This window comes from Lepisosteus platostomus, chromosome 6, assembly GCF_059453375.1.
Source record: "Lepisosteus platostomus isolate fLepPlt1 chromosome 6, fLepPlt1.hap1, whole genome shotgun sequence".
In the NCBI taxonomy this organism is placed as follows: domain Eukaryota; kingdom Metazoa; phylum Chordata; class Actinopteri; order Semionotiformes; family Lepisosteidae; genus Lepisosteus; species Lepisosteus platostomus.
In genome coordinates, this window is record NC_142616.1 from 13,635,475 (window position 1) to 13,651,333 (window position 15,859).

Consider the following 15,859-nt stretch of genomic DNA (forward strand, 5'->3'; position numbering starts at 1 on the left):
TCAGGACATCACTGTTCACCCTGATCTCTGTCTGGGGGCTCTGAGCAAGGCTGTGTGTCAGCTGGAGGACAGACTCAGAGAGGAAGTGGAGAATGTGCCTGGAGAGCAGTTCCAGTGCTCTATCTGTCTGGACACATTCACCAGCCCAGTGTCCACTCCATGTGGACACAACTACTGCCTGGCCTGTATTGGAGGATACTGGGACAGCAGTGATCTTTGTCAGTGTCCACTGTGTAAGAAGACATTTTACAGAAGACCTGATCTCAGTGTGAACAGAAGTCTGGCAGAAATCACTGAGCAGTTCAAGAGGACCAGAGTCAGCAGTGATGAAGGACTTTGTGCTAAACCTGGAGAAGTGTCCTGTGATTTCTGCACTGGGAGAAAACTCAAGGCTGTGAAATCCTGTCTGGTCTGTCTGGCCTCTTACTGTGAGACTCACATCCAGCCTCACTATCAAGGAGCTGCTTTCAGGAGACACAGACTGATTGAGCCTGTGGAGAGCCTTGAGGACAGGCTGTGTGAGAAGCATGAGAGACTCCTGGAGCTGTTCTGCAGGACTGACCAGACCTGTGTTTGTCAGTTCTGCACTGAGTCAGACCACAGGACACACAGCACTGTCCCTTTAGAGCAGGAATGTGGAGTGAAAAAAGTGGGTTTATGGTTATATATTAATTTAAAATGGAAAATTTAAATAAATTTAAAATTATTGTGAATTAAATTAGTATAATCACTAGAATATGGATCTGTGGCTATGATCAATACGTTCAGAAACTGATGGTATCTTAGCACAACTTCCCTGGTGTAAGAGCCTGTTGTCCAGCCCAGTTCAGTGTGAGAGTCTGTTGTCCATCCCAGCATCAGTGTGAGAGTCTGTTGTCCAGCCCAGCATCAGTGTGAGAGTCTGTTGTCCAGCCCAGTTCAGTGTGAGAGTCTGTTGTCCAGCCCAGTGTCAGTGTGAGAGTCTGTTGTCCAGCCCAGTTCAGTGTGAGAGTCTGTTGTCCAGCCCAGTTCAGTGTGAGAGTCTGTTGACCAGTGTCAGTGTGTGAGCCTGTTGTGCAGTGTTAGTGCTCCAGCAGTAGTGACTTCAGTGTCTCTGTTCCCCTGTTTGTCCACAGACTCAGCTGAGGAAGACTGTGGCAGAGGTACAACAGATGATCCAGGAGAGACTGAAGAAGGTGGAGGAGATCAAACAGGCAGTGGAGCTCAGCAAAGTGAGTCCTGTCAATCCTTCTGAGTGGGGTACTGCAGGGCTCAGTGCTGGGGTCACTGTTCTCTGCAAACGCTGTTCTATTCCTGTCATGCCCCACACTCTTCCTCACAAACACTGTTGCATTCCCAAACACACTGTTTCACAATCTCATTCCCAACTGAACCCATCACATTCCCACAGGCACCAGATTCCACAAATTCTCACTCCCGGACCAATTATCCAACCACGTCCCTTTCCCTTCAGTATTTAGAGTTCCCTCACACACCAACCCTTGCTCACTGTTGAGAAGCCTCCTGCAGAACTCTCTTGTGCGCCTTTCTAAGCCTTTTGATTGATCTCCTGGTACCTAATCTTTGCTCCTGCCTTTTGACCACGCCTTTTGGGTTTCATTCTTGGATTGTCTTTTGGATTTCCCTCGTTACCGGACTCATTGCCTCCCTAATTGACCAAGCCCCTAGATTACGTCTTTTGGATTCTGTGGGATTCACGGTTACGCATAAGGATCCTCCTATTCTACCAATCGGTTCCCTGACAGAGAGGACAGTTAGGAAGATAATTAAAAAGTCATTATCCAGTTAACGGATGAGATATTCTGTCACCCAGGAGTGGAGTGACCCACTTAGTGTGTAAAGTGTTTCCCTTCTTTATTGAAGCAATTAATTTGTTCACTCTCGCATTTCAATAATATTTCTCTTATTCCTGTTAACTCAAGAAGTCTCCTGGTGTCTCCTCAGAGCTCTGCAGAAAGAGAGATTGAGGACAGTGTGCAGGTCTTCACTGCTCTTCGAAACTCCATTGAGAGAAGCCAGGCTGAGCTCATCGAGCTGATTGAGGAGAAGCAGAGAGCAGCAGAGAGGTGGGCTGAAGGGATCATTAAAGAGCTGGAGCAGGAAATCACTGAGCTAAAGAGGAGAAACACTGAGCTGGAGCAGCTCTCCCACACTGAGGACCACATCCACTTCCTACAGGTCAGCACACACTGTAGAGAGCAGATACAGTATCTACAGAGAGCAGAGAGTCCTACAGGTCAGCACACACTGTAGAGAGCAGATACAGTATCTACAGAGAGCAGAGAGTCCTACAGGTCAGCACACACTGTAGAGAGCAGATACAGTATCTACAGAGAGCAGAGAGTCCTACAGGTCAGCACACACTGTAGAGAGCAGATACAGTATCTACAGAGAGCAGAGAGACCTACAGGTCAGCACACACTGTAGAGAGCAGATACAGTATCTACAGAGAGCAGAGAGTCCTACAGGTCAGCACACACTGTAGAGAGCAGATACAGTATCTACAGAGAGCAGAGAGAGCTCACTGTGTGACTCTTAGTGATCTATACTGGGCTCTAGGTTTCAGACTCACAGGTGACTTATTGCCTTAGAAGGCTGTGACCCCCCATGACTCTGAGTCTCTCCTGCTGTAGAGTTTCCCCTCCCTGTGCTCCCCTCCACACCCCAAGGACTGGTCTGACATCACTGTTCACCCTGATCTCTGTCTGGGGGCTCTGAGCAAGGCTGTGTGTCAGCTGGAGGACAGACTCAGAGAGGAAGTGGAGAATGTGCCTGGAGTCAGTGAGTATTACTGTGTGAAAACAGCTTGTAAGTGAAGTTCAAAACACCTGTTAATGGCACTCAATCAATCTACTATGAAGAATCAGGTGTGTCTCTTCTTCTGTGTTATGAACAGGTGTGTCTTCACTGCTGTCTTTGATTAAATCACGTGTGTCTCACTGCTGTCTGTGTTGAGATCAGGTGTGTGAACAGGTGTGTCTTCACTGTTGGCTGTGTTGAGATCAGGTGTGTGAACAGGTGTGTCTTCACTTTTGGCTGTGTTGAGATCAGGTGTGTGAACAGGTGTATCTTCACTGTTGTCTGTGTTGAGATCAGGTGTGTGAACAGTGTGTTTCACTGCTCTGTGTGTTGAGATCAGGTGTGTGAACAGGTGTGTCTCACTGCTGTGTGTGTTGAGATCAGGTGTGTGAACAGGTGTGTCTTCACTGTTGTCTGTGTTGAGATCAGGTGTGTGAACAGTGTGTTTCACTGCGGTGTGTGTTGAGATCAGGTGTGTGAACAGGTGTGTCTCACTGCTGTCTGTGTTGAGATCAGGTGTGTGAACAGTGTTTCACTGCTGTCTGTGTTGAGATCAGGTGTGTGAACAGGTGTGTCTTCACTGCTGTCTGTGTTGAGATCAGGTGTGTGAACAGGTGTGTCTTCACTGCTGTCTGTGTTGAGATCAGGTGTTCAGCAGGGTGATCTTGTGTGTCAGGGGTGTGTGCAGCTGGAGAAAGTGCTGTGTGATGCTGCTCCTCCCACAGTGGAGTTTGAACTGCTCTCTGTCCCTGAGCCTCAGCTCTGCCTCAGTGCTTCACAGTCAGAAGCTCTGGAACAGAGAAAGGGCTCAGACTCCTGTGAGGAGGCTGCTCAGTCACTCCTGTCCTTGTCTTTGTACTGGAGGCAGTGGGAGGTGTGGAGCTGGACTGTGTGATAACAAGCTGGATGAGCTGTCAGTGTCTCTTACAGACCCACAGCTCCACTGGCCAGACAACACACTCCTGTGTGTTACTGTCCTGCCTGAGAGATCAGCACAGCACTACAACAAACAACACTACACACCTGGAGACCAGACTCCAGCAGGAATGTGCTCTCAGCTCTCTAACATCTTTCTCTCTGTTTGCAGAGTTTGAGAGGCTTCGCAAACATGCAGGTGAGTCTGTTGTCACTGACAGGAACTTGTCATTTACAAAGGTCACAGCAGGGTCACAGGGGTCAATACAGGCTCTTACTCTAACAGGGGGACATGTTGTAACTCCTGCTTTATACACAGCTGATGTGTTTAATGTTGTGAGCAAACTCCCTCAGATGGGCTTTGTCCTTATCAGGACTGATGAGGAATTGGACCCCAACACTGTGTCAGGACTGCAGTTCTTCTTTACATCATTGTGAAACAGAGGATTTGGATCCTGTTAAACCTGTAAACTAGAATCTACACTGACAACTAGGAGCCTGCAGACACACAAGACACTGAACACAACAGTCAGACAGGAGCTCGAAATTCACTAACTGTGAGAGACTAAGAGGAGAGGAAGGACTTGTTAAGGGAGGAAGAGGGTGAAATGAGAGCAGAGAAGAGGGAGAGAGACAGGATGGTCTTGTTTCACCAGTCTTGTTTCACCAGTTTCACCAGTTTCACCAGTGTTTCACCAGTGTTTCACCAGTGTTTCACCAGTGTCGATGGTGCACTGGGCTTTGTTTGTACGAGTACGAGTACAGTCTTCCTCTCTTCCAGCAAACACATCTGCAAACTCTCGTAGCAGAGTCCTTGGTTGTCCCTGCTCTGCCTCACTCAGTCCCTCTTTGCTGCGCTGAGAAAGCTCCTCCACCATTTTGTCTGATTTTGTTGTGGTCTTGAAGGCCGAGCCCCTGTCCTCAGTTTCAGGATGCTGCTCCCTCGCACCGTGGGTCAGTGTCTCCTGGCTCAGGGGGAGTCTCTGGGCTCCCTGCTGTATCTCCATGGTAACTCTGGGCTGCTCTGGAGCTTATGCACTGGTACCCAGGAGAAGGTGTGGCCCCTCGCTGCTATTAGCTTGAGGGCCACTCGGCATTTCCTGCTGGCACTGCTCTCGAGACGCACGGTTCTGCACAGAGGAGTTCAGTACCAGTGACTCCATCCTCTCACCTGGCCATCCAGGGAAAGCTCTCTTCACTGGTCTGCAGCAGAACTGCCAGGTTCTCTCCTTCTGTAGTCTGTCTGAGCCAGGCGCTGCCTGTAGGAGTTATACTGTACCTGACCATCGTGATCTTCAGCATGAACACACCTGCAGACTCACACAGCTGAGCCTTGAAGAGCAGGGTCACCAACACATGGCTCAACAAATACAAACAGTGAAAACAGTGAGATCTGGAGGTAAATTAATTATTAGTCCAGCAAACTGATGTCGAAACGAGTAAGGAAAGTTATTGAGGTGAAATCATTCTGTGCAGTAATATCCACAGATGTCCTTCCATCAGCTCTTACAGCCATTCCTGCAGACTGCCTTCATCTAGAACTGACACAAATCATCACTTTTAAAAAGATGGGGATTACAGTATTTTTATTACTTTAACCTTTACATTTGACTACACAACTTTAATATCTGTTTCCCCAATTTCTGAATATCCCTGCTTTCCTTTAAGAAATATAATTGTAGAGTCTTATCACAACAAAAAAATACTGTAAATAACAAATCTGCTCAATCTGAAAATCTGAAAATTCACTATCGCATATATAATATGATTTACATACAGCTACATACTGTACATACAATAAAATTAACTTTTAGTAAGTTACCCTTATTAATAAGAACGTTAACTAAGTTAAAAATGTGGTTTAACTGGAAAGCAGTTTTAGTTAAACATTACAATCCTTTTCTGAGTGACGGACACATGACTTCCTGCCGTAGTGCCGGTGTTGTTTCCCCTCTATTCTCCTGTGATCCAGAGCTCCGCCTGTCCCACACTGAGCTGTCTCCCCATGTGAAGAGGCGCTGGGAGTCAGTCCTGTACTCCAGTCACCTCTAGAGGGCAGCAGCTCTCACTCTGGGCTCGTTGCAGTGGAGAGCAGCTTCAGCTCGGAGCTGCGGACTGATTTCAGCGGCCAAGTTCGTTGCTCTTGGTCTGAAGTTGGCGCGCTAGTTTAACACGGAGCTGTGTGCTGACCAGGGGCTGAGCTCCAGTTAGTGCGCTGTGTCAGTTCGTTACAACTGACCCACAGTGTCTGTTTTTCAGGTTTCCATACGTATTACACTGATTTGTGTGTAACGAACAAGAAAAATAGACGCACACAAGCTTTGTCTGTTCTCTTTCGGGTTCCCCTGTCTTGTGTGAAGACAACTTCAGCCTTAATTCAGGTGACAGAGTTAAATACACTGACAGACAGCTCTTAACACACACAAACAACAGATCCTTTTTATTACTGTCCTCAGCAGCGCAGGAGGAGACAAGCTTGCAGCTACTGCCTGTGTGATTCAGGGCTCCTGTTATTGTTAATGAAGTGGCAGAAATTTCGAGCTTCTAAGAATTTTGTTTTAACGAGACTTATACAATCTAACTCAGTGGTTCTCAAACTTTTTGGACCAAGTACCACCCCTAATCCAACCAAAGCATCCAAGTACCACCTACAAGTCACCATCTCATAGGAACCCCAGAAATTATCACTGACCAACATGAGCGCATGTGCACACACACTCACATACATATAATAAATATTATAATAATAAACTTTGTTTGATATATTAAAATGTGGCTTCTCAAAGTGTTTTACAGAAAAAAAACCAACACATAAAAATAAAAAAGCACCATTTCAGTGAGAGGGGTGAGCCTGTTTAGTCGAGCAAAGCAGATGTGAATTAATTTTTCGAGCCTTGATACAATTCACAACAGTCTAGCAGATTTTAAATCGTCAGGCATTTTCTGAAATGCTGAAAAAAAAGCTGAAATATGTGCTCTCCTGTAGTTCCTGTTGGTAGCGGCTTACAGAACAGAAAGTCCCCACGGGACGTACCCTCAAACTCGTGTCTAATGTAAACGAGCAAATTGGCCAAATCGACTACAGACTCATCTAATTGCAGTGAAAAACATCTGAACTTGAACTTGAACTTTATTGCCATATGTAACCTCATCTTAACGCGCGCTGTCAGCGGACTTTTGATATAATCCTTCATTTCAATAATTCTATGAATGACTGTGTCTTTCGGGGTTCAGCAGCTTTTTCAAGCTGTTCAGCAGCTTTTTCTCCACACATAATAGTGTGGGGCTTACATGCTTTAGCAATCCGCAAGCTTGCATTTTTCCACGTTTCCGTTTTTATTTCAGTGTTTATTTTAAGTATTTATTTCATGCGCATGGGAGAGAAACACAGAGACGCTCGGTGTGTTTTTCTCAAATTAACTTAGAACAGTTCTTAAATATTTTTCTGTTATGTTTCACGCTTTCCTGTGCTCACAAGATTACCAGCGTTCATAGCACGCATTTCTATACATTCCTGTGTTTGCAACGTTGGCATTGTTCCAAAATCACGCACATTCTCCTTCCTCCCTATTTGCTGGAGATACAGTAGCTTTTTTTTTTTTAATACAATTGGTCACTTGTGTCCGTAGCACGCATTCCTATAGAGTGGTATAGAATTACAGAGTATCTCTTGTGTCCACTGAAGTATTAGCGCGCACTGTATCGTAGTGCATAGGCTGCGTATTCGACATGTATAAAAATACAAAACATGAAAACCTGTCCCGATTTTTTCAGAGCACACAACACAGTTCCAGTGTCATTTGACATACCACCTGGCGGCACGCCACGTACCACTGCCGGTACGCGAACCACAGTTTGAGAACCACTGATCTAACTGATAGAGAGGAACCAGAATAACCATGAAAAGACAGTTTGTTTATTTTTCTTCTTGTGAAATAATGTATCCATCAGTATAGAGATGCCCTCAGCCGTGTGATCTGCACACAGTGGATCATCAGGTCTCCTTCAGATTTAAAGACACTTTCTCCCACAGGAGCCAGACTCTCGCAGTGTGAGAGCTCTGCACACGCTCACAGCTCATCTCAGCCGGGCTGGGCCTGTCTGTCCTGACCAACCCAGGAGAGCCCATTTCCACAGGTCCACCTGCCCAGTCTCTCCAGTCATATCAGAACACATCCAGAGCATCTGGACCGGTCCTGTCCACACTGTAATGTCCACTACACACTGGCCACACAATACTGATACTTTCTGAAGTGTTTTCTTTATTTTTACCTGCTGCACACAAACAAGCGCCAGTGACTGCAGACGAGTTCAACCCAAACCAGTGATGTGAACCTGTGACTGCAGGCATCACGTGCAAACTGTACCAGAACAGTGGAGAAGAGGAAAACGGGTTTTGTGTAATTAATTAATCCATCAGTTTTATCTTTGTCACTGAATGCCCTGGGTGTCTCAGGACAGGCAGGCCCAGTCCAGCTGAAATCAGCAGACTGAACAGAACTGTAGTTTACTACAGTGAGCTTCCTGCTGGTGTGAATCCTGATACACATTCTAGACACCTGCATCTGTACTTTCATCTGAGAGAGGAGTGAGATACAGATCATTTCATCCTGTCTGTCTGCTCTCTGATCCACAGCTGATGTGACTCTGGACCCCAATACAGCTCATCCTGATCTCATCCTGTCTGAGGATGGGAAACAAGTGAGAGATGGAAACACACGACAGGATCTCCCTGACAATCCAGAGAGATTTAATACTGTTGTCTGTGTCCTGGGAAAGGATGGGATCACCTCAGGGAGACACTACTGGGAGGTGGAGGTGGGGGAGAAGACTGACTGGGATTTAGGAGTCGCCAGAGAGTCCATCAACAGGAAGGAGAACAAACCACTAAGCCCTGAGGATGGTTACTGGACTGTGTGGCTGAGGAATGGGAATGAGTACGAGGCTCTTGATGACTCCTCAGTCCTCCTCCCCCTGAGCCAGAAGCCCCAGAAGGTGGGGGTGTATGTGGACTATGAGGGGGGACAGGTCTCCTTTTACAATGTGGACAACAGATCTCATATATACACCTTCACTGCCTCCTTCACTGAGAAACTCTTTCCATACTTCAGCCCTGGTCTTCATCAGGGAGGTACAAACTCAGCCCCACTGATCATCTGTCCTGTCAGTCACACAGACTGAATCAGCACATTGTCTGAATCTCTCTCCTGGAATGTAAATCACTTAGTCTTTTTCATTTGAAATTGTTCTTCTGTTTCTTCGGTGTTGTTTTCTCCACCCACTGCTGGGTATGTCCACATCTGCTCTCAACGCTACTCGTTCAGTCACCAGAAACAACATCACCTGTGGGAGGGGCTCTCTTGGAAAATGAAATTATTACTGGCTTGTGTCAAACTGTTCTACTTTCTACTTTCAGTCCATGTTATTGCTCTATTCTATTTGCTCTGCATCAATCACTTCTTTCAGTAAATCAGTAAAATTGAGTCACAGGTGTTTTCTTTATCTCTCACCTGTAAATTCTCCAGATTCACGGCTGACTAGCTGGGTCACCATCAGACACAGACTAACACGTCAGCTGAATGCCAGTCGCTTTCTACATGATGGACATTGCTGCTTCACTGTCATGGCCTGGACTCAGATAGAACTACTTCTGTATTAAATAAACTCTGTAATTCTGAATATTTGACATTTGGTCTTCATCTTCATCTTCATCATGATATAACGTCAGCAGCTATATCACCCTGAAACTCTCACCTGTCAACCCCCTGAATCTCAGCAGGTGTGAGCCTGGTCAGTACCTGGATGAGATACTCCTGGGAGAGGTGTTAGTGGGGCCAGAAGGGGGTGCTCACCCTGTGGTCTGTGTGGGTCCTCATCCCCCAGTACAGTGATGGAGACACTAGACTGTAAAAAGGTGCTGTCTTTTGGATGAGACGTAAAAACAAGATCCTGACTCTCTGTGGTCATGGGTGTCTCTCAGAAAAAGTAGGGGTGTTACCCTTTGTGTCCGGGCCAAATTTCCCTGTCCCTTACCAATCATGGCCTCCTAATCATCCCCCTCTCTGAACTGGTTTCAAGAGCTTTGAGTGGAGTGACCAGAAAAGTGCTGTATAACTCTAAGGAATTATGATGATGATGTAGATTCCTATGTCATGAATGTGCTTGTGACTTCTATCACAGTGTGGAGAATCCCAGACTCTTTGCAGTCTGATCAGCTGTCCAGACCCTGTGATTGGAGGAAGACAGAAAACAGCACAAACACTTGTATTCTGTCCACTTTGTAACTTTGTAACACTTGTGTCAATTTCAAGGCACCTGTCCTGTCCAGGCACTGTAACAGGCGCCTGGTCTGTCTGTCAGTGTCCAGCTGTCTGTGGTCACTTGGCCACCCTACTGGGCTGCTTGTTCCAGAAACCTGCTGCTCTCGGTGTTGAGAGGATTGTCCAGCCCTGGTGCTGGAGGTCATGTCTGTCATCTGAGCTCAGTTAACAATGACCTGCAGCTGCTCTTTACTTCCTGAACTGAGTCAGAACAATCAGAACACCAGCAGACACACTGACCAGCCCTCCAGGACCAGGACTGGACAGCCCTGCTGCAGACACACTGACTGACCCCTCCAGGACCAGGACTGGACAGCCCTACAGACACACTGACTGACCCCTCCAGGACCAGGACTGGACAGCCCTGCTGCAGACACACTGACCAGTTCTCCAGGACCAGGACTGGACAGCCCTGCTGCAGACACACTGACCAGCCCCACCAGGACCAGGACTGGACAGCCCTGCTGCAGACACACTGACTGACCCCTCCAGGACCAGGACTGGACAGCCCTGCTGCAGACACACTGACCCCTCCAGGACCAGGACTGGACAGCCCTGCTGCAGACACACTGACCAGCCCCTCCAGGACCAGGACTGGACATCCCTGCTGCAGACACACTGACCCCTCCAGGACCAGGACTGGACAGCCCTGCTGCAGGCACACTGACCAGTTCTGGACCAGGACTGGACAGCCCTGCTGCAGACACACTGAGCCCTCCAGGACCAGGACTGGACAGCCCTGCTGCAGACACACTGACCAGCCCCTCCAGGACCAGAACTGGACAGCCCTGCTGCAGACACACTGACCCCTCCAGGACCAGGACTGGACAGCCCTGCTGTAGACACACTGACCAGTTCTGGAGCGGGAGTGGACAGCCCTGCTGCAGACACACTGACCAGTTCTGGACTGGGAGTGGACAGGCTCACAGACACACTGACCAGTTCTGGAGTGGGAGTGGACAGGCTCACAGACACACTGACCAGTTCTGGAGTGGGAGTGGACAGGCTCACAGACACACTGACCAGTTCTGGAGTGGGAGTGGACAGGCTCACAGACACACTGACCAGTTCTGGAGTGGGAGTGGACAGGCTCACAGACACACTGACCAGTTCTGGACTGGGAGTGGACAGGCTCACAGACACACTGAGCTGCAGGACAGCAGTGCTGTAAAGTGCCTCCTGTTATCAGCCCTCAGTGCTCTTGATAAAGTCATTTCCATGTCACTCAGGTTGTCTGTGAAACAGCAGCTTCAGCAGAGCTGGTAGCTCTAGCAGCTGAGAAACACAATAAACACAAAATATAATATTGTTACAAAGGGGGGACATGAAAATGATGAATAACAGGAATTGACAGAGTGGTTTATTCAACAAGTAAAATAATTATCATAACCCTCAAGTTGTAAGTGATTTCTCTAGAATACAACCGAGCATACAGCTGTTGAAAAAGTCAGAGGCACCTGAATTCCTTGTGCTCTGGCACAGCTTTGGTGAAAAGAGTAATAATTCACACACAAATTTTTATTAATTTGTATTATATTAAATTTAAATCATTCTCTCTGCAAATCTGGATGTCACAAAGGTACTGAGGTATCTTATAGCCAATAAGACCCAAGTTCCCTAAACACAGAACAGCTCTCTCTCTCTCGCAGGGTTCAGATTCTGAGCTCCAGTCAGGTTTGGTCTGGATGATCATGAAGTCGGAGCTCTCGCCTGGCGTGAGATCAAGTCCCAGCTCCTCTGGACTCCTCTCTCTCTCTCTCGTGGTCTGACCTTCTTTCTCTTCTGTGAATTTACAAACTTATGTACAAGCCTTTCATAAACTTAATATTTCAATCCAAACCTGAATCCACAAGCTGAGGACGTCTAAGAAAAGCTGCAGTAAGTGTCAGCAATGTCTGAAGAGAAGTGCATGTGATGCTGTAAGCTGATTGAATAAGTATTCAGACATGTGAGCTCAATATTTGTATCTTGGGCACCACTGGGCCACTCCAGGCCTCTGTCTTATTATGAAGCCCCTCCAGTGGAGCTCTGGCCTTGTGCTTTGGCTCACTGTGCTGCTGAAGTGTGAATTCAGCTCCAGCCTCAAGTCTTTAGGAGACAGAAACACACTTCAGTCCCATATTTTTGTGTACTTTGCTCCGTCTGGTTTTCCTCCAATCCCACACATTCAGACCAACAGGTTCCAGTCTGGTCTGATCCCACAGCAGCCTTCTCCCCTGCCTGCAGGCTCAGGGAGCTGCTGGGCTGCAGGCTGCCTGCAGGGGCTGGATGTGTCCTGTTGTCTTCAGGATCCCCTCCTGTATTCCTGTCCTCACTCACTGGTCTGAGAAAAGACTTCACAGTCCTCCTCTTCCTCTTCTGCTCTTCTCTTGACTCTTCTCCCCAACTCTTCCCTCTCTGGACACTTGAGGATTCAATCCAGTTCACTCTGTGTCTCCCACTTCTCTCTGCTCACGTTTCCACTGCATCTCCACTCTTCACTCTCACTCTTCACTGAGCACCAGATCTTCACTGGCTGTCCCAGCTGACCGGGTGCAGCCTGTGTGTGAACAGCTCTCATGTCCCTGACATGGCAGCGCAGGTCTGCTGGCTCCTCTCCCCTCGTGCTGAGAGAGCTCCTGTCTGTGCGGATGGGAGACCAGGGGCCTGTGGACTCAGCCTGTGCTCCCTGTCTCTCTCAGCTGTGGGGAGACGATACGCCGCTGCCTCACTCCTGCAGCAGCAGTGCCTCAGCTCAGTCCTGCTTGAACAGCCCCTCTGCTCCCTGCAGCACACTGGGAGCCTTTCATGGGGCCTGAGAAATGAGCCACCACACAGCCATCTGCCCAGAATCGAAGCTGTATCTCCTCAAGCAGCCCTGGATTTCGGACTCCCACAGGCCTGGAAGACAGACCAGCCCTCTAGCAAAAACACTCCTGTTCCTTCCTGCTGGAGCCGAGATGGAGACAGAAACCTTTGCTCTTCCCAGTGGATGAATCAGCCCAGAGGAGCAGGGTATCCTGACAGCTCCTCTCCCTCACTTCAAATCCCTCTTGAAGTAAGAGACAAGATGTAAAAAGGGTTAACTTAAGTCAGTTCTGCCTGAAAATTAGACTTCTAAGCAACAGGGGTTTATGGCAGGAAAGGGGGTTAACGGATAAGGATTCCAGATGCGAGCTAGGAACCCCCTGGGGGCGTAATCTTAAACTGACCATTTGGCCAGGGTCTCTTAACTGGCCAAATACCATGACCCCCCTCTTACCATAACACCGAATGACGTCTGAAGCAGCAAGCACGGACTATATAACCTAAAAGTTTGTACCGGCACATGGAACAATACTTCGGTTTTGTTGTTTCTTGCGGGAAACAAGACTTCGGCTTTATTGTTCCTTGCATGCAATAAACTCATCTGTTTTACTTCATCTCGGGATCCAGAACCTTATTCTTTCTGTTACAACAGCAGTAATATCCACAGATGTCCTTCCATCAGCTCTTACAGCCACTCCTGCAGACTGCCTTCATCTAGAACTGACACAAATCATCACTTTTAAAAAGATGACGATTACAGTATTTTTATTTCTTTAACCTTTACATTTGACTACATAACTTTAATATCTGTTCCCCCAATTTCTGAATATCCCTGCTTTCCCTTAAGAAATACAATTGTAGAGACTCATCACAACAAAAAAAATAACAAATATGTTCAATTCACACCCAGATGTGACAAAACACATTCAACACTCTCACACTAAATATTTTCTTAATTTCAGTTCTCTTCACTCCCTGAGATATCAGAAAAAACACTGTCGCATACAAAATATTTTACACACAGCTACTAATAAAGATGTACAGTAAATTTCATTGTTAATAAATTACTTGTATTAATAAACATTAAATACATTAATACATAGTTTTTAATAAATTACTCTTATGAATAAACACATCAATAAAATTCATTATTAATGAATGTGGTTTAACTAGAAAGCAATTTTAGTTAAACATTACAATAATTTTCTATGGACACATGACTCCCTGCCGTAGTGCCGGTGTTGTTTCCCCTCTATTCTCCTGTGATCCAGAGCTCCGCCTGTCCCACACTGAGCTGTCTCCCCATGTGAAGAGGCGCTGGGAGTCAGTCCTGTACTCCAGTCACCTCTAGAGGGCAGCAGCTCTCACTCTGGGCTCGTTGCAGTGGAGAGCAGCTTCAGCTCGGAGCTGCGGACTGATTTCAGCGGCCAAGTTCGTTGCTCTTGGTCTGAAGTTGGCGCGCTAGTTTAACACGGAGCTGTGTGCTGACCAGGGGCTGAGCTCCAGTTAGTGCGCTGTGTCACTTCGTTACAACTGACCCACAATGTCTGTTTTTCAGGTTTCCATACGTATTACACTGATTTGTGTGTAACGAACAAGAAAAAAGACGCACACAAGCTTTGTCTGTTCTCTCTCGGGTTCCCTGTCTTGTGTAAAGACAACTTCAGCCTTAATTCAGGTGACAGAGTTCAATACACTGACAGACAGCTCTTAACACACACAGACAACAGATCCTTTTTATTACTGTCCTCAGCAGCGCAGGAGGAGACAAGCTTGCAGTTACTGCCTGTGTGACTCAGGGCCCTGTTATTGTTAATGAAGTGGCAGCAATTTCAGCTTCTAAGCATTTTGTTTTAACGAGACTTTTACAATCTAACTGATAGAGAGGAACCAGAATACCCATGAAAAGACAGTTTGCTTATTTTTCTTCTTGTGAAATAATGTATCCATCAGTATAGAGATGCCCTCAGCCGTGTGATCTGCACACAGTGGATCATCAGGTCTCCTTCAGATTTAAAGACACTTTCTCCCACAGGAGCCAGACTCTCGCAGTGTGAGAGCTCTGCACACGCTCACAGCTCATCTCAGCCGGGCTGGGCCTGTCTGTCCTGACCAACCCAGGAGACCCCATTTCCACAGGTCCTCTTCTGTTCCACCTTATAAGCCAGATGCAGACGTCATCCGGCGCTTCTCATTGATTTTCGCATCAGGAGAGCTGCTGCGTCTGGCCCCGTTATGTTTTTAACCTTCAGTTCCTGATTCCCCTCCCTTCGCCGGTCCCGACCCGTTCATGGTTCATGGTTTTAACCCCCGGATGGATCGCCTGGTTAAGGACTCTTGCTTTTGTGTTGGATTCCCCGTTTGGACTTTACATGGATTGTTTGCCTCGGCCACACCTCCCCAGGTCTCCCCAGCACTCCCCGGACACGCTCCCCGTCTCCAGACCCTTCTCCCGCATGACCATTTTTCCCCTTGTGTCCTCACAATCCTGGATCGTGTCGTCCGCGTAGGGCCCAGAAAGAACCGGATCGTGACACTTTAGGGATGATAACAAGCGTGTTAACTGTGCAGCTGTGTCCCATAACAACGTTACTTCTACGTTACTCCCAGTGCAACGTAGAACAAGTTCCCTCTTGTTTCAATTCTGGGTCAAGCATAAGAAGGTTACAAGGGGGCTGTCTAGTTGCCGAGTCTCTATAAGTGAATCTAAACTCAGGGGATGTAAAGTTCTGAAAGTTAGAGCATAAGAGCTAATTTCCTTCAGAAATAAGACATTTAAATATCTACATCTGTTCACTCCTACATTTTATAGCCACTCTAGGCTTTTCTTTTCAGACAAGACTCTGCTGTCACCAACTTCTCATGTGGAGATAGCAAAGCTGAAGCCAAAACTCCACCTAAATCGAGTCAAGCTATAATGATGGAAGATTTCATCAGGGACCTTAAAGCCGAGAAGGAGTTTCTACAAAACGCAGTTCAGTAGCGGTTTGTTCTGGATTTTTATAATGCCTTACAATTGCGGTGTGTTTTTCATCCAG

General features: G+C 47.2%; 1 protein-coding gene across 1 annotated transcript; it reads left to right on the forward strand.

Annotated features, from left to right (window-relative positions):
- Window position 1: 1 nt before the first annotated feature.
- Window positions 2-9,393, forward strand: LOC148660450 (E3 ubiquitin-protein ligase TRIM39-like; the record flags this gene model as incomplete). The annotated part of the gene is made up of 6 exons (XM_088638163.1): window positions 2-649; window positions 1,116-1,211; window positions 1,945-2,178; window positions 2,634-2,781; window positions 3,887-3,913; window positions 8,351-9,393. Coding segments are annotated over 6 exons (1,698 nt in total), but the record flags the coding sequence as incomplete, so codon positions are not given.
- Window positions 9,394-15,859: the final 6,466 nt, after the last annotated feature.